This window comes from Diorhabda carinulata, chromosome 12 (assembly GCF_026250575.1).
Source record: "Diorhabda carinulata isolate Delta chromosome 12, icDioCari1.1, whole genome shotgun sequence".
NCBI lineage: Eukaryota > Metazoa > Arthropoda > Insecta > Coleoptera > Chrysomelidae > Diorhabda > Diorhabda carinulata.
Window position 1 is genome coordinate 7,174,028 of NC_079471.1, and position 22,592 is coordinate 7,196,619.

At 31.9% G+C, this 22,592-nt stretch overlaps 2 protein-coding genes across 29 annotated transcripts in view; one reads left to right on the plus strand and one right to left on the minus strand.

Annotated features, from left to right (window-relative positions):
• Window positions 1-22,592, plus strand: part of LOC130899969 (disks large 1 tumor suppressor protein) — a 1,257,949-nt gene that overhangs the window by 600,297 nt on the left and 635,060 nt on the right. The gene's annotated exons all lie outside the window — the stretch shown is intronic.
• On the minus strand, window positions 17,549-21,563 carry LOC130900249 (larval cuticle protein A3A-like). Its single transcript, XM_057810754.1, has 3 exons — window positions 21,401-21,563; window positions 19,799-19,833; window positions 17,549-18,124 (listed from the first exon to the last, which is right to left on the minus strand). Exons 1-3 carry the CDS (start codon window positions 21,561-21,563, stop codon window positions 17,618-17,620), a joined length of 705 nt encoding a protein of 234 aa, XP_057666737.1. The 3' UTR covers window positions 17,549-17,617.

Genomic DNA, 22,592 nt, shown 5'->3' on the forward strand with positions numbered 1-22,592 from the left:
CTACATTCATACTATACCCTTTGTATGCACTAGCACTTTGAACTTCTATTTATCGTATAGAGCTGGACCCTTTTCAGCTTTTTCTCACATAGATACTCCTCCTCCTCTCTGCCCTCCATAAGAAGTAAGTAGTTTGTATATGTTATGTTTTACTCTTCCATATATTTGACGAATTTCTCGTGTACTTTTTTTCATGAACTTAATTCAATTTTTGCGGTATTTCCTTCTTTTCCAAATAAAAAAAAATGAGTAACAACTGTTGCTATAGACATTGATTTTTTTTGTATAATTCTCAAAGAAGTGGCATTTCTAATGATTATAAATATTGACGTTTAACAATTGAAAAATATCAAAAAATAGTAACCAAGTTTTGTTTTCTGGATTAAATACTTCATTTTGGGTGGAATATATAGCTACAATCTTTTAAGTAGTTGATCTAAATTTTGTAACATGGATTTTGTAGCATTATTATATTTAGCTAATCTGAGAAATGCATCAATTAAAACCTCTTCAATAATATTTCTTTCGACAATGTTTTTCTTGTTCTGTTAGGATGGTTATTTTTCAGAGATATAGATAAATATCCTTATCTATATAGTTTAACATATCTAATTCGGTGAACGCGATATTTTTTTTAGAATTTGTATTGTACATTTTTTATAACATTATTTGAATTTTTTTTTTGGTTAGAAAATTGAACAATCTAGTAGTTTCTGGACATTTCATATAGTTCTTAGAGGAAAAGATCTTGTAGATGCTTTACCCAATTTAGAAATCTTAAACATCTGAAAATTTTAAGAATACAATTATCAAATAGTATAGTTCATATTTCATAAATACGCAACGCACCAAATTTAGAAATGAGAAATAATGTTTACTCCTTGTATAAAATTCAGTAAACATCTAACAAACCGTCAGTCCACGTGGACTTCATCGATATGTGTCAAAATTCATCATCTCCACTGTTTACCAATGAAAATATCGAATCGTAAACATAAATGCATTTTTATTGGCCGAAGCTGTATGTACACAATTTCTTCGAAATATTCCTACTAGACAGTCTGCGATAATCATTGGCGGGGCTTGGTGAGATTAATTTAAATCATAAATTTCTTTAAATAAATAGAAATATGGCTTTCTTTAGACCATGGGCGAATGAGGACAATAATAAATAATAAAGATTTAGATATGTGTTGAACATGTTTTCGAAGAACAAAATGAGTATGTGGTATCACCTTCTTTACAACTCTTCATAATTCAATGAAATGATGACTTTAGTTCGGACGATTCTGACTACCATTATTATTTGTAAAGATGAAATTTTTAATTTCTTTTGTTTTATTCGAAAAGAATTTATTTTTCTCTATGGTTTATGTTTTGAAATTTCGTTTTCCAGAAAAAAAACCAATGGGGTACAAAAACGACTCAGTTCATGTCTGGTTCTCTGTTCAAACCAAACGCCCGTACAGTCAGGTACATTTTACTCGTTTATTTACGGTTAGATTCAGTTGTAGCAAGTTAACGAGGTATAATAATGATTTTTTTTCCAAGTTCCAAGTAGGACTACAATTAAGTGCATCTGTCTAAATAACTGCCGTCCAATTTATAATGATTTGATTCCTTTTTAACGAATACTTTCTCGCATAAGATAAACATATTTTTAAAAATATTTATAAAAATGATAAATTCATAAAATGAGGTATATATGCTTATGGTACATCAAACAAAATTGTCGGCAAGGATTTTTATAATCTGCAATTGATATTGGAAGACCTATACACCAAATAAACTATGGGCAATTATGTTGTAAACTATCATAAAACTTTATTTATAATATCGTGTTTATTTGTTTTGTTTTGTTACTAAAAATTAAAATATTTTTTCTCTGCACACAATATGACCAATAATAATTACAATTTAAAAGAATAAACAAGTTTTTTTTCCGTTGAGACTGTATCTTTTTTATAAACCGCACTCGTTCTGCTGCCCTTCCAGCTGAAAAATAATACCTATAATTTATTTAATGTGTATACAAAGTACCAGTCTGGTACTCATATTTTTCTTTTTAAACAAGTCATTAAGGAATATGAAATTACAGGCTTCACATTTTTTTTAGTTATTATATAAGTAGAAACTGTTTAAAAATTATAGATATATTATCGTTTCATGATAAGATAATTACTTCATCATTTATGCAGCTGTAAGTTCAATAATAATCATGATGAATCGGTCCATTTTACAAATACTAGTATCAATAGCTTTCCAGTAATACAAATATTGTCTTTTCTTTATATGAAAATATTCATTAAATTATTATTCATTGATCTGAAAATCTATGTAAAATGATTAATACCATATCGAAATTGAAAGAAAATAATAAGCTTTTCCTCAAGTTAGTAAAAATACACTCTGATTAACTTATCCTACAAGAAATATTTGGAAATAGAAACAATTTAAAATCAAGAACCTCAATTATTAGTAAACGATTAGGTTATTAGTGAATAGTATAAAGTGAAAATATGTCAGTTTTAATGTTCTTGATAAGAAAAAAAAATACTAACAAAAGGAAATGTATACAGAAGGATATCAAAAAAGCAGAATTATAAAATGGCAAACAAACTAGCCAATATAATTAAAGAATCAATTTAAAGATGAAGAAGCGAATACAAAAAGGAGAAAGCGAAAAAAAGAGTGCGATTGGACACAAAGTCCAGCGACTCGTTTGTCTCATTATCATAGGCTTCTGATGAGTAGGTACACGCCAAAATAAGCGAATCTGTAGAGAAAACTGTTTTTGTTGTGGTATTTTTAGAAAATAAATTCAAAGTGTTGCTTTAACAATACCGTAGTTTGAAAAATGAAGAAAATATCATCCAAAGAATTTGATTCTGAGAAAGTTAAAGCCGTTTCTCGGCAAAGTAAGTCATTTCAAAGGTGTAATATTATCCATTGTTTAGTTAAAAAGGCATAAATCGATAACTGGATATTATATTGATTTTCTTATACAGTTTTAAAACCGAATCTGAAAAAAAAACAGCCACATTCATCCTCAGCCATATTCAACTGATTTAGCTCCATTCTCGAAAATTTGAAAAGGCCTTGCTGGAAAGTGATCACAAACAAATGGGGACATAATATTGAAGACAAAAGCGTATTTTGGGAAAGATTATTACAAAGTCCACCCATAATCCTCACTCTAAAATACAATCTAAAATATCAAATTGTTCTAGAGTGTAAATTTTTGTCTTTTTAACCACGAATTTTTCTATATTGATCAAATGATATATGTTTTTATTGGGGTGTGCTACAACTCGTGGCGATTTTTAATCCGTTGAAATAAGGATACGCCAACTCGGGACGGAGACATTTCAGGTAAATGAAAAGGTAGTCTGAGTATATAGTACCTAATCCACTTTGTAAAGTTGGAAAATCCAGAAATAAAAACCTTTAAACTGCTTTTTAACATTAGGTAGTTACTAAACAATATGCAATCGAGAGATGAATTTTTAAAATTTGCGGAAATCCTAATTTGTGAAATTCCATATAACATAATAATGCATACTTGGAATTGCTTCAAATTCCACCCCTAATATTGCCACTACCCTTTGTCAAATTAAAATAATAAATTGCTTCGTTCATTCTTCAAACATTTAACGTGGTGTGAGTGTTTGAGAATTGAAGTTAAAAATGGCATTAGTAGTAGATTTGACGCTAAGGCAACAAATTACTTGTAATTTAATTTTAAATTTAAACAACAGAACTTACAAAAAACTGGCAAAATCCTTTGGTGCTGCTCAGTAGAAGAATGTAAAGCAAAGTGTCATACCGATTGAGTTAAGTTAGGTTAGGATTGATTTAAATCCCGAGCTGCATGATTTTCCGTCACGAATTGTTTAATATTCAGGACAACCACGATCACAAGTTGGCACATTGTAACAGTTTTTTGGCGGGTATTAAAATCACGTCAATTTAGTGCTAACCTCGGTATTATTATGTAGGTGTATATATTTATACTTATATTTGTATTTCGTGCTGAAATTCTTCTTCATAAAATTGAATCTTTTGTAAACCATTGAATTAAAAGCTATATTTTTGTTTATCATTGAAATGCATCATCCTTCTGAAATTTTCAAGTAAAATATTTATCCAACTGTATTATCCATTCATTCAGGTTTTTTCAAAACTCAGGTTCCGTAACAGATAATTAACATTATAAATAACATATTCAACGTAAGCAGGACTACTTTTGAAAACGTGTTACGTCTAAATATCATCCAGCTCTCACCTGAATGTTATTTGAAAGTAACATACAGGTTTTCATGGTTATTTAAAAGATACCAATTTGTAAAAAATAATGGCACTCAATTTTTTATTGTATAATATCATTCGCATGATTTGAGGATTAAGTCAAAGACGAAAAAAGCAACCATCAACAAAATCATGTAATCGGAAATTGGTAGGTTAGTGGAAAGCAGATATATTAATGTCATTTCACTTGAATATGATCATATGATAAAAAAAAGTGTAACAATGCAGATTAGCTCATTTTTATATTACGATAATTAATAATCCAAATAAAAATATATTGCTGGATATTATCGAAATAGATGTTTATCACAATACATTTAATTGGAGCTTTACGATTAAGTGCTATTCCTTCTAATGAAAAAAATTAAAACTATAGTATAGGCTTTGTTATATACAGGGTGTATTAAGTTCACTATACGGGTTATATCAAAAAATTTTACCAATAAAAAGAATAGACATCTGGAAAATTCCTGAACTCAACTTAAAGATATCTGCTCTTATCAATATGAGTTTCTCAAAAATTTCAACTATTCTGAACGCTTAGTTGAGTGAGTCGTTATAAAGATTTTTCTTTATTAAAATATATATAATAATAAATAATTATTTTTGGAAACAATTACGCCTACGCAAGTGGAAGAGAAGCTAGAAAAAGTGTATGTGGACTCTGCATCATCATATAATACCGTAAAATTTTAGGCAGTTGAATCCAACCGTGACCGTATGGCCTCCGTGTGTTTTTACATATTTGATATATAAAAATTTTATTGAAAAAAGACGCCAGAGACGTTGAGATGTGGATCCAATTGATAGTACAAGACCTCTCAGAGGCGCATATTATACACTTCATGCAGAATTAAGACTCGACAGGGAGAAATTTATTTTTATTACAAATGTGGAGCTGGCACGGGGATTTGCGTTTGAACCACGGGAAATGTTATCAATAACGTTGAGGTAAGTACAAACTAAAGACCAGTATTGATAAAATAAATATAATAATAGTGTTAATGAGTAGATACACATTTGTTTAAGTCAATGATAATATCGATTCGGCTTCGGACGTAATGGAATCCTCTCATTCTATCTGAGAATTTTCTGGTATGGCCACACTCTCTATAGCATTACTATAACTGCGAGTACTGCGACTACTATTGAATGGAAAAAATATGTGCTCCGGTGATACTGTGGGACATGATGTGTGTGAGGACCTAGGTAGTATTGCAGAATATGGCATACATGACGGCTCAAGTGATCCTACAGAATATGATGTTCGTGCAGGCATTGACGTATTGAAACTTGTCTAAGGAAAATTGGCCATAACTGGATATTGCCGTGCATGTTGATAAGCGGGAGTAAAATTTGGAAAATTAGGTGTATCTTGGTTTGGTTTTCTGTTTGTGTAGCCAGTTGAAATTTGCATCACATCAAAATATAATTATATGTATATACTTTTATATTGTACTAATAGATGATACTGCTGTAGAATGAATAGATATAGAATGCGTTGTTAAAATACAACCCTAGCGAATAGGCTGATAAAATACTTTCTTACCAATTTCCTACTTTTCATTTTCAGTTTTTTTTACTGAATTCGGGAATAATCCCTAATTCCCTTCCACTTATCTCTTTTCAATTGCCTGTTTTGATAATCTTCTGATGTTTAATCCCACAAACATGAGCTTCCTTTTATTGCGCACATAAAAAATTCAACGTCCAAATTTTCCATGGTACTTCTTCATTCATCAACAGAACTCTGCAAACTAACTGATCGAAATGACGACGACAAACGATAATAAACGCGCTGCATAAAAGCACCAATTGGAATTAATGTACTTTTGAAACGTCTGTCGCGACGCGTTTTGTAATTCCACGCGACAGGATTTCAGGCGGCGAGCGGCTGATTGACATCGATGCATAAAAGTGAACATTTAACAACGTGCTTTTAGAAAACGTCACGGTTTTTGTCGCCCCGCTGGTCGCAAGAGCGTTTAATGTTTATTAATATCACACAAGCTGAAGCACCAAGTTGTTGTGAGAGTATGAGAGGAATTTCATCGTCCAGTATGTGTTTGAATGAAGAACTATAGTTAAGTTATTTTTCTGCGATTCGTGAAAAGTATTTGTACCGATTACGATAGTGAAAAATATGAGAGGACGAGTTTGACACCATGGAAGATATTCCTGGCGAGGAGAAGGCAGCTATTGCACTTTAAGTTAAATCCCGGTATCACAGAGCACGTTGAATATATCAAAAATGCAAAGACATCTAGTTAAATCTAGTCAAAGTCTCTTGACCGGAAGAATGTTTTGTCAAATTTTGTCTTCTTGCGACGTATATTAGTCACATTGAAATCTGACAAAAACACGAGATTCCAACAACACTTTGTGAAATCGAACGCAATTATCTCAGAACTGAAGGAAGCTGGTGCTAAGATGGAAGAGGACGATAAAGTCTGTCTTCAACTGTCATCGATGCCCTCAAAATTCAACACCAGCAACAGTTTTGGAAACAATAGATCAAGAGTTAACTCACGAGTTGGTCAAGAGTAAACTGTTAGATGCCGAGCTAAAATGACTACTACTTCCGATGAACTTTGTTATGAAGCAAAAGTGAGAAGATATATTGGTCAAAGAATAAAATATAATGAACGCTAATAAATTCCATACAGAGGGTGAAGTTTTTCACCAAAAGGTGGCAGTTTCCGGCCAAGGGGAGAAAGATACCCTTCAAGACATGTCTATGCACAAACATGATGTGGTAATTTAGCTTAGACGAAAGAGTTAAACGTTCACTCATAATTCATGGTAATAAACCAAAGATTTACGTAATCAAACTAAACCTCTAGGTAGAACTGAATTTGTTTATTTGAATAAAGTTCTGTATATATTTGAGGATTGGTTCTTACTACGTCTGTTTTGTATATTCGTTTTAATGCTGTTTCAATGTTAATCAATCTTATAATATGTTTACTTCTTTATTGTATCAACCACTTGAAATTACAACTATCCTATGTGAGCTCTATTGTAAGTATGTGTTCTGTTGTTAAACAAAAAAATAGTAAGTTGTTGAGTGTCATAAAAGAGAAAGATTGTCAATTTATTGAATAAATGGTTTACTTGAACCTTAATATAAAAGTTGATATAAAAATTACAAATAATAAAGACGAAGAGAATCATTCTATTATTGTAATGGAGAAACTTCCTATTATAGTCACCATAACGAACGTAAGCCTACTTCAGTCAAAAAGGGGTTAACGGCAATTATCAAAGTACAGTAGAGACTTGATTAACTGAATTAATTGTTGTCGTTTGGTATTCTAACAGTAGAAAATCCGGACAATCGAATGAATGAAGAGAATATTGCATAATACAAGTGGCTTGTTAATTTCCAATATAATTAAAACATGATATATCTTCTTAAATTACTGAAATCGTGGAATAATAAACAGAGGGTGTCTCAAAAGTTTTTCATATGAGAAAATTCCTACGCGTCTATTTAAACATCTCGTTAACTTGTTAAGCTTAGTCTCTAATTCTAGGGAGAGTACAATTTGTCCAATTTCCTTTTATTATTTTCTATTTGTTCATTGGCGACGTAGTACGTTTAATAATAAATAGGATGGAGGGGTTGACACATTTAATGAACGAACGACACAGGGTTGGTTATTGATGATACAAGGAAAACTGTAGAAAAACAACCTTTAGTACCAGCATTCCCTTTACAAAGGGACAAACATGGCTTTCCTTGCTCTTCCTTTTTTTTCTTCTCCTTGTTCTATGTCAATAATTTTTTTCGTTGCTCTAAGTCTAGCATTCTTTGTATGCCGTATGAACTATATTCTTTCGAATCTTATTCTTTTGGTTAGATCTGTTTCTTTGAATAAATTTCGTATTTTGTTATTTGTTTTCTCGGCCATAATTCTACCTCATTTTTACCATCTAATAGAGTATTTTCCTTTCCCATAATCTAACGTCTCCTCTTCTGCTTTGTTAAGAATCCATGTTTTGCATCCGTAGTTGGTCTTATTATTGTTTTGTACAGATGTACCTACACCGTTCTGGTGATTTTTTGGAGCTTATTGTCGCTTTCGGTGCTTTCAATTATTTACTTTCCATCGTCATATTGGTTTATAGATTTCTTCTCTCGTCATAATCTTCTCTGATAACCACCCCTAAACATACCATACATCATAATCTAAAATAATAAGGTAACAGTCAAAGATTGACCAAGATTCAAGCGAAACATCTATTAGATCACGATGAAAAATGGATTTATCTAAATAACTCGAACATGGAAAATCAGTGGTTAGACAAAGAACAATTACTCGCAAAGAAAAGTCGATTCGATCGAAAAATCTGGTGGAATTATGAAAGTTTAGTCTACTTCGAAATCATTCCTATCAATCTATCAATGCCGAGGTATATAGCAGACAGTTAATTTATGAGGTTTTTATCAACAAAATATGTAGTTTTGGTTAACCAAAAGGGAGCTCTAACAAAAAGAGAATGCTAAACCACATTCTGCGAAAGTTACATCAAATAATATCGAAGAGTTTGGTGGTATTGAACTCTCACCACATCCAGCATTTAGTCTGGAGCTTGCCCCATTGGACTACTATTTATTAAGATCTGTGGCGGAATTTTAGAATGGGAGGAAATTTGAATCTGAAGAAGATGTTGGAAATACTGCGCGACAATTTTTGCAACTAGCCTAAAAAATGTTTTAAAAACTTGCTTGCTGAAAACTGGGTACAAACCATTAAATACGAGTACCAGGTCTTTTTCTATATGACTAGTCAATAAATAAAATTAACATTGATATTATTTATGAGACATCCTCTTTATTATGTACTTTAATTTAGTGATCCACTTTTGAATGTGTGAATTTATTTGATACTTATAATTAGGAATCCTTATAACTTAAGACAATCGATAATTTACTGTATATTCCAATCATTTTAGCTAAAAAATAAACCCAACTCGGTATAAGAGATGATTTCGTATACACCTTCTTTTTGGCGTTCTCGAAGTTCCTACAAAACCCTCATGAATCTTCATATTTCTTTCGTATTGAAGGTTAAAGTTTGTAAAAGTTTCTCCCGCTTATCTTTGTTTCTGTTGCTGCAATGATGTTGACATTTATTATAAAAATTATAGAGCGTGAAATTTGCAACAAAGTTCATTTCACAAATTTTGCATGAGATAAATCGTTTGCGAAATAAAGTACAAAGCTCGGCGGCCATACGACATGTAATGCCAGGTTAACCGTGAATTCCATTCTGATCAACCGTAAATATTTTAAAACATGTATAACTCGAAAATAGTAATTTATTACGAGGGTTGCTATTTAAGTTTAAAAATATTGCAACACTTATAAGAATAAGTCAAATCTGATATTAACATAATAAAGTTTGACATTTTTAATGGTGTTTACGGATATTTGGAAAATGGAAATAAGTCACAAACACTTTCGTGAGATTTTCGACGTGAATTAAACCAACAGCAGTGTGTCGATCAACTCGCTTCGACTTTTGGTGGTTTTTGAACAGTGAAAACGTCGAATTGATGATTAATCCGCCGTACAGTTCTTGTATGGCACCCAATGATTTCTTCTTATTCCCGTATCAAAAATAAATTGCGAGGTCAACGTTTTCCTACACCTGAAGAAGCGGTTGGTGTTCAAATCAAATATTTTGGAGGTACCTCAAACAGAAAAAATGCTCCGACAATTGGTTCAAACGCATGCAAAAGTATATTAATCTTAATGAAGCATATTTTGAAAAACAATTAAGTAATATCCAATTATAATGATTTGTTTTTATTTGTCTATATTAAAACCACAAAGCCACAAAAATTCACAGTGAGAGTCTCCTTTCCAATTTACTATTGTATATTCTTGCTTCCTTTCTAATTTTCAATCAATTCATTCATAAGTTTTTATATTCTTATCAATTAACTCAGTGAATTCAAGTAAAATTAAATCGAGTCATTTTTATCCTTTTTTTTTTCAATTAAGAGCTGCTCATATTTTATAACTCCAATTCAAGAACATATTTTTTCAAGTAAGCTAGAATTTCTGGTGATATTTGCATTGAAGGCACTATAAACTACTTTAATTCCAGTTTTTGGAAAGTTAATTTGGTTATCCCAACACGTATCATACAGTACTATTGTGGGTGTTATGAAAATATTGAATAGCGTGTTGAATTTTTTTCTTATTAAAATTTATCATCTAAACGTACCACATTGAAAATTATAAGTTTGCACGAGAAGAGAGTTAAGGCAAGCTTTCTTTATAGCTAAGAAGCTAAAGTGTACAACAATCCTGATTTTATATACCTTATAATTACAAAATTACGAGTAGTATTCAGTTATGCATCGGAAGTTGGTCGTAGTTTTAGTACCAAGAAGTCCAGAAATGATTTTGAAGCCCCAAATCCTAGTCCTGGGGTTAATAATTCATACTTCAACTATTCCTAAATTTGATAATGAACATCGTTTATATGAGGGCTGCCTTTTAAGCTTTTTTAATAGAACAATACGTGAAGTTAAGGAGTTGTGGCATTTTGTAACCATTGACGTTTGTTATTGTGAAGCCCGTTTGTGCAAAAATGGAAATCGCTCGTCAAGGCTTACGTTGGATACTTTTTTATGATTTTTACAGAGTCCTTATTTACCAATAATAAATAAGAATGTCGATAAGGCAGCCAAAATCGGTGGTCATACCGATAAACATCGATTCTGTGTGCAACATGATTAAAGAAGATAGAGGCATCTCTAAGGATATCGCAAAATATAATACAATCAATTTTTGATGAAAATTACTTATGAGGAATATATCGTCGTTGTTCTGGTAAAAGTCACTAAGTCCAAGCAGAAACTTTTGCACAAAAAGGTTTAAAGTAAATAAGGCAGCTTTGTAGCACTAACACTATTAAAAAACATGTAGGATTTAGTGATTTTGTCAGTCTATAGATCAGCTAATTTTAAATCAAGTGTTGTGAATATATCTCACCTGTCATAACTCAAAGAATTTTAAAATCTCTTCCATTGTATTATTGGAACTAGAAAACTTGGAAATATCAAACAACGTCATGTGAATAGTTGCTATTGCGGTATGTTTTTTAGTTTTTGAATCATCATACAAAAAGTGAAAAATAAAGCTCATTACTGGATGGTTTGTTTTTGACCTATGACACTGTGCCACTTTGTGACTTTTACCAGAACAACGATGATATGTTCCATATCGATTCCGCATGTCATCTCGAATAAAATACGGCAATCAACTGAATATTTAAAGGAGAACAACATTGAATGAATGTCTCATTGCCTGAGTTGAGTTATTGCCTAATGACTTTTTCTTGTACCCCACTGTGAAACAAAAGATGTGCGGGCAGCAATTTTCATCATCCCTTCGTTGACTGAAAGATTCCGATACTATATTACTGATTTTCACTGCAGACTTCATATCTTTATGAGATTCAGGTTAATGTTGGTGAATGTATTTGTATTCTCAATAGTTTTCCATTTTTTCCGATTCCCAATTTATAAATATTGGTTGTACTGGTCCATTTCTTTCTATTTTCATCTCTAAAAACTATTTTGAAGAGAACACGTTTTCATTACAGTACCTCCCAGCTCTAAGCCCACTCTGTTCTTCTTCGTAATTAGTGTATTCCTGTAGCGTTAGATTCCTTATTGGTAAATTTTAGTTGGGTGCCCTTTTTATGTATAGCTGTGATGTAAGATATTTTCCAGTTTTTGGAATTGTTATTTTGTAAAAATTAAGCTAATGATTCGAAGAGTATATTTCTTTCATTTCTTATCAGTTTAGTATTAATTCCACCTGAACCCGCGACTCTCCTATTGTTTAGTTACCTGGCTGTCGCTGATTATATTCAGGTCTATCCTCGGTGAGAAGTGTACTATAATGCTGAATCCATTTATGTGGGTGACCATGTGGTAGTCTTTTCGTTGTTTTTTTGTTAAGGAATTCCTTGTTCCACTGCACTTTCGCCCTCCAATGTATGCCTCTATTTCTTGACATTTTCTATCTCAAGTTTCTCCTTTTTTTGATAATCTCGATTTTTGTTTTTGTCCTGTTGCGTTCATATTTTTGATGATCTTCTCCATTCCCTGTTTTTTTTTGTTAACCAGTTTTTACGTTTAAACTTTCCACCAATATTTTCTTTAATATCTAGAGCTTCTTTTACAACTGCATGAAATAATTTTCCAAAAGAAATTGTTGATCGTTTTTCAACTACGACCTTCAATGTCTTACGATACAGATTTCAGATTTTGTTTAGAACGCCAATAGGAAAATGTATATATGTATAAAAAATTAGCCGATTGAATATAATAATGAATAAACCAACCTAATAAACTCAAGACGTTGTGGTGCAAACGGAATCACAGTTTCACAACTTCAAAATATGATTTGGGACTTACTTTGGTAAAAACAAAGAGTTATGTGAAGCTATACAATGTAATATACAAAGCTTTAGATGCGGAGCGTTTGCTACGTAATGAAATATATATCGAGTTACCCAATTAGCGTGCATCAAAATGATTAGTGAACTACTTCACATTGAAATTAATAATAGTAGCAACAAAAATAATAGATCTAAAGAATCACTGCATCATAAAAATTTTTAACTACTTATCAAAATAAATCATTACGAGTCAACAGCCAATACTTCGAAATATAATTAATATTATGAATAAAACAGACCCCGAATATTTTTTAGTACCAATGATATAGCTGACTAATTTCTTATTTATCTATTTGTGTGCACATTTCTTGAAGTGACGGCGCCGCTGACTAATTACATGTCCACCTTGTTTACCTTTATTTACATCATTCAATTATATCACGGACTATTTTTCACAGACTGTGAACTTCCAAGGTTGGTAACCTTGTGACGCTTGGTTGGTCGGATGAATTATTGTATTTCTATGTGATTAATTGCCGTTTTAAAAACATCTTCTGTTAATTGTTTTTATGGATGCTAGTGAAGCGCTTTTACGGCTCGGATTCAATTACAACGGAATTGCTGATGGAGATATGGTAAATGGTGTTTTAAGAGTACCTTGATTGATGGTAATTTTTTTTTTCAACAGTAGAAATAGATATGCAATCGATATGTAGATGCTGCAACTTAACAAAGGAAACTATTTCTGTTTGAAATGTAATGAATGATTTTGTTTTGATCTAAATTATTATTAATAATTACACAATAAATGTTTCAAAATAATTTGTCATCTAAATAGAACATATGGTGTGAAAGTTGTCGTTATATATAATATCACGACGTCCTTATGTTTAAGTTTGCCTTTCTTTCGAGCCCTTTTCAGGAAGGTCTCAGTCACCGTATTCCTACCCCTTCAGCTTTTATACCACCAGCCATTACCGCTTCTTTCTTTCCAAATTTGTCTCTTTGTCTGGAACTCGGTTTTCTTTCTCTTTTCCCACTCTGCGCCCACTACATCATCGTTTTTATCCCAATTTTTGGTGCAGCTTTCCATATATAATACCAGTCAAAAGTTTTTGGCCACCATATAGTTTGTGTGATACAGAATACAAAAAAATCATACGATCGAATTTGTTACTTATATTTTGAAGAACACATCGCATCTACGCTGAAATATTAAGTAAAAAAAAATAGAAAATATCTTTCATTGAAATTTAGAATTTTGTCTCAAATAATATCATGTGAATAGTTACTATTTGTTTTTTGAGTTATCATTATTGATGAGCAAATACAAGATCAAGATTAAGCTGGTCTTGGTCCTGGTCTTGCATAGTCCGGTCTTGGTCTTGCTGCAAGAGTCTTGCAGGTATCGCATTTTATAATTGGAATCTAGGGTAAAATTAGTTTTGGATTTATTATTAAAACTAACCATTTGTTGAAAAAATGTCCTACAAGTTATTTTATTAAAGTGTATCCATTTAAAAAAAATGACGTTTTTTTTTCGTATTATTGTCCCAAAATAAATACACTACTATACAAAAAATATACTTGTATTTACCATCTATTGATACCTATTCAAAAAATTTTGACATACCAGAAAACCCTGTTATCGACATAACTAAGTACATGTTCAAAAAAACGCAACGTAAAAGAAGAAAATGAAATTGAAGAAAGAGGAGGAACCACGGAACAAGATCTGAAAAATACCTCCATTATTTTTCATTCTTAGGGATGGGGGAGTTAAATGAAGAAAAATCTAGATTATTCTAAAAGTCTATTGTAAACATGTAACAGCATTTATTTTAACATAAAAATAGGATCGTTGTTAACACTTAGCAATGAATTGTAGTTGATTTGCTTGTGAAATTAATTCTGTCAACTTCATATTGTAATTCTGAGTTTAATAAAACATATTTTTGGACATCGAAAATATAACTCGCAACAGTTATGATATTTTTGGTAATTATCTAGATTAGGTTACACCCCTCCGATTTCGTTAAAATTTTAGTATGTTATAGAGAAAACTATGCCGAAAATTTTTATATATATATATATATATACATATGTAGGGCGCGGAAATCATCCCTTCACATAGTTTTCCAGCTTTGAAGTTCCAGAAAAAGAAAAATAATTTATACAACATGTCTAACCTAACCTCACCCAACCTAACCACTAATTTTAACTAAGTATATTGATAAAATATCAATCAATAAACAGCAATACACAAAAATTCATAGAATTTTATCTTTCTCGTGGTCAAACATGAATAAAAAAAACAAATATTGATAGATTTACTAAAGAAAGTCGTATGTAAACAAACTAGACTTAATTCTCTGCAAATTTTATGATACATGATGTCATCATTAGGTAATAAAGACATGCGAAGCTAAACTATGATGTATAAATTAGTTTTCTTTTTTTGAAACTCCAAAGTTGAAAAATAATGTGAAGGGATGATTTTTGCGCCCTACATATATGCATCAAATTTTTCATCATAATTTTTTCTATAACATACTAAAATTTTAACGAAATCGAAGGGGTGTAACCTAATCGAGATGATTACCAAATTTTTTTATTAGTCAAAAACTATGTCTTACTATAATACATATACTTGAAAAATTGATATATATGAAAAATTAACTCTTAATCTCTTAACTATCCGACATAAATCAACTGACAACATTTCATTTTACAAGATCCTCGTTTTAGCAAGGTACACTTATTTTATTAGTATGTGATATCACAGATAATATTGTTAGTGGAAACATTTGTTCAACAAACATATTCTTATTCAAATTAGTTATTAAATCAGTTATTCAAAATTCAAATTGCTTTTGAGGTAAAAATACTCATTTTCATTTTGAAGAATTTGTTTGGAATAAATGAAAAAAGGAAAACTACAATAGCCTTGTAGGTCAGTCTTGGTCTTGCATAAGTCTTACACAACCTGGTCTTGCCCACTCGATCTTATTCTTGGTCTTACAAGCTTTTAGCTGGTCTTGGTCTTGGAGTTTGTCTTCAAACTTTGACTCATCACACCCCTAAACTCTCCCACACTCTTCATGCGTCCAATCTTCATGGTTTATAACCCAATTTGATCTCTCAATTTTGACGTCTTAGAAGAGGTTACTTCTCTGTCCCCTTCCAAAATATTCACCTTATCTTTTCTTTTGAATGTATAAGTTATCAAAGGCTCATTGATCTAAGCTGCTGCTATCTCTGGGTCCTTGATGTATCGATCATGTTCACTGATCTATACAATACGTTTATCTTCTTCGGTTGTGGTATTTTGAGGCCACCCTCAACAATCTCTATCGCCAAATTTCCTCGTGGAGAGATATTTTTTCACGTTGTGTGCCTCGAGATATTTCCAATTCGGCGTCAATGCAATATACTTTACTTTTTCTTAGCCTATGAAGATTTTGAAGATGGTCGAGTTTCAATCGATGGTTCCACTCGCACTCACCGACAAAATATAAAGCATGCGCTCTTATAAAGTGAACAAATTAAAGTGTATTATTTTGAAATTTATTGTATGGATTATGAAGTGTGCAAATAGGGCGGTGCCACCGGTGCCCAGACACAGGGCGTAGACTCTGGGGTCGCAAGAATGGCTAGGCAGGACTAATATTTTTTCGGTTTGCTCCCCTAGTGCCCAATTCCAATATATACGTACCTACATGCCAGTATCATCAGCATCAAAAACATATGTTAAAAAAGACATAACATGTGCTCGTGTTTTTGGCAGAACACGAGTGTATTTGTGTTTAGTGTTTATCGGAATCAAGAGGAGCGAGTTTATGCGGAAACACCCACTCGCTGAAACCGATCCGCACTGGCCGATTATTGGTGGATGTTGAGAGCAAATATCTGTGCAACGGCTTTCCTTATGTAGCTAAAGATGGTCAGAGCCTTAGTTATAGGGTTCAATTACCATTCTATGTTCAGATAAATACTATAGTTTTTACTTAAGAACAGCCTTATATATAAAAAAAGACGTCAACGGAAATTAGTCTTAATTAACTGTCTCAAATTAAAAAAAATTAACTGTCTTAAATGTTCTACGTAATTAAAGTACATTTGAATAAAAACAATAATGAAAATTAATGATTTAGTTTTAATTTCAAACCTCTAATATTTTGATCAAATTAATAATATAAACATCATGAATTTGAGGTTCGCGTTCAAAGTGGCCCAAAAATTAAATCTTAAGCATCAGGTTGGGCAACACATTTGCACTAGTGAACTTGCGTTTGAGTTTCAGTGAGTGAGACACATTGGGTGGTGTAAGAGGCGAATAGTCCACTTAAATAGCTTGTCTGCTTGTTTCTCGCATCAACACCCTAAACTAAATAAAGTAGGGCTGTACATAGCATAGCTATAGCTAGGCTATTTAAGGCACTGTTATAGAGTGTTCAAAACCTCTGACCGGTAGTATCTGTCCCATCTCAATTTTCTCAAATGTGAGTTCTTTTACTTTTCCAAAATATGTTACCACATTCAATTTTAAAACTCATATCTATCTCAAGTTACATCAGAACATGGAAAAATGAACTTTTGGCAAAACTTAAAGCCCTTATTGTATGAAAATACCTTCTATGAGCGAACCTTAACAGCTCATTCTAATTATTTACTCACATCCTTTTCCGTGAACTAAATTTTATTGTATTGTTTCAGGTATGTTTCACCACTTTTTCGTCAATATTTGGTAAGTGGAAATGACTACCAAAGATTCAAACTTTCAGTATTAATCAATAATAAAACAATACAAATTGCCTTCTATATTAATTTATTCAAAATAAATACCTATCTGTACACAGTCATTTTTTCTAAAAAGATATTTAATGGTAGTAATGAGCAACTGGAGCAGCATACTTAGTTACGGGAGCGGCATAGGTAAGAGGAGCAGCGATTTTAGCTACAGGCGCACTATAAGCTACTGGAGCAACAGTTTTAGTAACAATTGTTTTCTGTACGAGTGGTTCTCTGTGAACTACTGCGTTAAAACCGTGGATTGGATCGGCGGTGTATTCAACAGTACGTCTGTAACCATCAGCATCAGTCAAAGAGTAACTTCCTTGAACTACATCACCATCTCTTACTTCGTGTTGGTTTTTACTGTCGCCGGTAAGACCGTCTTGAATATCATAAGCGAAATTGTATTGTGGATGAGGATCGTAATCATCGGCAACGACGGCTTTGGCTACCGGAGCTACTACAGCTTTAGCTATTGGAGCGTGGTAACTGATTGGAGCTGCGATTCCGACGGGCGCAGCTGCGTATGCTAGAGGTGCTGCCGGTAGAATACCAGCTCGGGCGACGGCGAGGAAAGCAGCAAATGCAATGAACTAAAAGAGAAATATAACTGCTTGTTTTAAAGAGAAAATATGAAAGTTTATGATGAAATTTATCAATATTCTGATATATAATCTGGTTTCTATTCACTCTTTAACTATTATTTGATGATGCAAGGATGTATTTTCAAGTTTTTGGATATCTCTACATAAAGATTCTTAAGCTTGTAGTTAAAATAATATGATTATAACTTTTGGAAGGATAGAAGAATTTTAAAAATAAAATAGAAACATTGTTAAAGAGAAAAATAGAATGGCAATTTTTGGAAACAAATTCATAAGAAAAAGTTTACGATGGATTTAATATATTACCTTATAAAACTTGGTCAACCTAAAGATAAGTGCAGTAAAGTCAATAGGTTCATTTGAGATACTTTTAAATGGGAATAAATTGATAGTTTTGATGAATAATGATAAATAAAAGCCACAAAGATACCAACTACAACAAAATAGTTAAATTGAATGAGTTTTAGTTTTGGACTCAAATTATTTAGAATAAGGATCATCCTGGGCAAGGAAAATAACTAAGAAAACAATATGAGCATACTTGAAATGACAAGTTATTTGATCTTAAATTAACTAATAACAACTTATTGTATCATATTTTGAGACAAACAGTGACAAGTTTCAACGCGTTGTTGCTTGTTAGTCTACAATTTCACGAAGGTCATATTCATAGTATCTGTCGTGAAACATGAAACATCTTCAACAACGACGAGTAAAGTGACAAACAAACTTAAAAAACGTTAAAATTTGTTTATGGTTATATGAAAAAGTTGTAAAATCTAAAAATAATCCAACAACTTTCTTCTTAATTATAATAATACGCTGAAACACAAGTCGCAAGTTCTTGGACTCTAATAGTCTAAAACTTCACCATCAACTTGCGACTAATATCAGTTCTAGCATTGAAAAAGCCATGATAAAGTAGATGGAAACTATTTCGGAAGAAATTTTTCCATTTATGAATTCAACGTTGGGATAACTACATTGCTCTACATTTGAAGAGTACTCAAAGTCCATATTGTCTTAGTTATTTTGTGAAACATTGCAGATTTATATCTCTTTGATGAAATTATGCGATGATGTTGATTCTGTTCTACTGGGTTGCAAAAGACAAATTATTGAGAGAAATTCTCGAAAGGATAGAATAGAAAAAAGTATGTAAATTATGAAAAATTAAAGAATATAAAAATGACATGCCACACAAAGGTAGGACGAAGTTGATAGCGATAAGCAGCTCGTAAACAATATCAAAATAATATTTGAAGAGGCTCAATTTAGCACCATTTGTTTTTCTATAATGAAAAATTGTATTTGGACAGATTAATTGATATTTTCCTTCTATTATCTCCACGCAACATTTTTGTGAAGTAACAGGAATATATATATAAATTTCAATGCGCTCATTGTTAGTATTTTTATATTTATATTATATGTTATAGACTGTCTATAAATAAATAGACTAAATTGATATGAATGAATGAATGTTAAGTGGAAAGAAATTTATTATGAATATTACCTTAAACGCCATTTTACACTGAGTTATTCAGTTGATGTAAATGTTTATAACAAAAGTAGATTTGCGACTATACTGATTAAACGAACCGACATTCTTTTTATATTCACAATATGCTCTAGATTCGCGTAAAATTTTGTAATACAAACCCCTCGACCTTGTTGATTAAACCGGCATCGCCCGTCTTATAGTACCATCGATACAACTTTCGATAACGCAATTTTTGGTCCATGAGGGGCGTTTCTGAAAAAAAATGATTCAAGATATTATATCAAAATGAATGGCTTTAATTGATTGATTCGGCGACGTTATTAAAAAAAAACAGCAGTTCATGATTTATATGATGATAAGGAAATACGTTTTTCTCTTCTAATACTAATTTCTAATATCAATTATTGAAATAGTTACTGTCATTTTAATGATGGAATTCAGCTATTCATTGAGTATTTGAACTCCAATCAGCTTAAAATCTCAATTTCAGTTAATCAAAGTTGAAATACGAGTAGGTGTATGTTTGTTTTATTCATGGGTATTTAGTACTGAAATTCGTGGGTATTTAGTAATGAAATAACTATCGTATGCATCACTACTCAACAGTAAACATGATGAATTCACTAATTCACTAAAATTCGAACATTTAGTAAGTATCTAATCTGAGTTGCAATAACTTGAATTTATGTTTGAAACAACATTCACATGAATATTTACTCAACAATATTCTTGTTTACGTATCTTTTAAGGTGATATGAACTTGGTAACAATTTGTTGAAAAATACAAATTTTTCATCATTTTGATGGTAGATTAAGAGTTTCAAAATATATGGTACTGTAATGTTTTTCTTATTTATTCATACGATTTATATTCATGGGGTGAATTGATAGACACTGTCTCTGAATACTATACCACACACTTAACTAACTTATAATAAATTCACTATCGCTTAAATAACTTAAATAATTTATTCAAATTCTTCGCTTACATTGCTGATTCGTTCGGGTTACTACGACTATTTATTATAAACTGCATTTAACTGCTCTAAACAAATCCGCTTATATATCCAAACGAAACTCATGAGAATTCTAGAAGAATCAATAAACAACACACATAAATAAACCTTCTTAGAAATTATTTAAACGAAACTATGTAAATAAACCGCTTGCTATGAAAACTTATATGAAAACAGAGATCATCAAAGATGACGAATTTTAGAATTCTACCATATCCAAGCAGGACTGGCTCCAGGGTGGAGAGGTGTTCGTAACAGTAGTGTAAAAACTAGAACAGTTCGAATAGCGTTTATTTGCGGGTCTATTCCAGATGAAAATGAATTTATAAATTATTCAATTGTTTTGGTAATTGGAAAATATGAAAAAGCGTTTGAATTTCCTCAGGATACAAAGATGTTTGTAGATTACCACCCCATACAGATTGTTGAAAGCAGGCGAACTGTTTACAATAACTAAAAAAAGGTTGCAGTGCAATCATTATAAATATTCATAAAACGTACACTGTTCATTTTTGGAAGAAATGTGGAAACACGTGAAACAATTCATCTCATTTCGCGTCTTTTGAGATAGGCCAAGAAACAAAAAAAAAATAAAACTTTAAAAAGTCTTTTACAATAAGGCTTATTTTTCTTTTTTTATAAAAAACAATTTTAAGTAGTGATCACATAAGAGAAAACCGAAATGACCTCAACTTAATAATAAACCTTTATTTACATGAATTGTTCAAACAGTTTCTCGTTCACTATCTGACTCTCTTGATTTATTCACAAAGTAATCCATCATCTGCGGAGTTATATGAGCCATTTCGTGTCTACCTCTTTCTATTCTCTTCCAAATTGTCTGTTCGGTTAACGTAGCGAAAACAATCGAAGGGGTGAGATCAGGTGGTCTATGTGGCCACTCCATTAATCCAGGTTTTACAATCCTTACTGGTTATCTAGAAACTATCAAAAATTAAGCCCATAATGTGGCCAAATTCTGGGAAAAAGAAGTAATCTCAATTGCCGAATTGAAAATGGCGGAATTAGGTCCGGAAGCACATTTATACGAATAAATTCCAAACATAGCTCAGGTGTTGAATTCCTGCGAAAAAATAAGGACCTATTCCTCTAACGATTCTTATCCAAATATTTTTTTGAAGACTTTGGATGTGTTTTGTCTGAATCCAGTCAGAACTTTCCTGAGCCCAGTAGCGACTTACTGTTTGGATTTTCATCACAATGTCTCAGGAAGGATTCAAAAAATTATAAACATCTGTTCAGTTCAACTCCGGGGAGTTCGTGAACAAGTTTAACTCTGTATAGGTGCAGCTTTTCTTTATTTAAAAAAAATATAAACGACTGACTAACATGTTGTCGTACAGAAATTTCTCTTGTGATTGCGTGAGGGTTAAGTTGGAATTTTTGGAATCGCCCCTGAGATTTCGAGAATTGAGCCAGAACACAGTGAAAAACCATGAACCAAATGCAGCAAGATAGACATAGACCTGCTATTAGAAGTGATAATGAATGACCGCGAATCTTGGCTCAATAAAGATCTTCCGCAAGCTCAAATATGACATCTCTTTGGTATATATATGATTTGAAGCTGAAGCAAGGACAGTCACTCACTTACTCACTATCTTTCAGGTAGAGTTTCTAGCAATAAGCAAATGTGCTTAGAAGTGTTTGGCTAGAAACCTCTCTAGAAAACATTAATATTCACTCTGATAGATTTAAAGGCGTTGAAAATCAATAGAAGTACGTCAGAGCTAGCGAGGAGTGTAAAAATTTCGAAAAGCACTGACTAACAGAAACAAAGTAGCCCCAATTGGATTACCACGACACCAGGTTATAACAGGTAATATAGAAGAAATGACTCCATACTTTGGACCAGATCCCAACTGTGGCTTCACAGATGCCACATAGAACTAAACGAATGGCTGAGGAGTCAGAT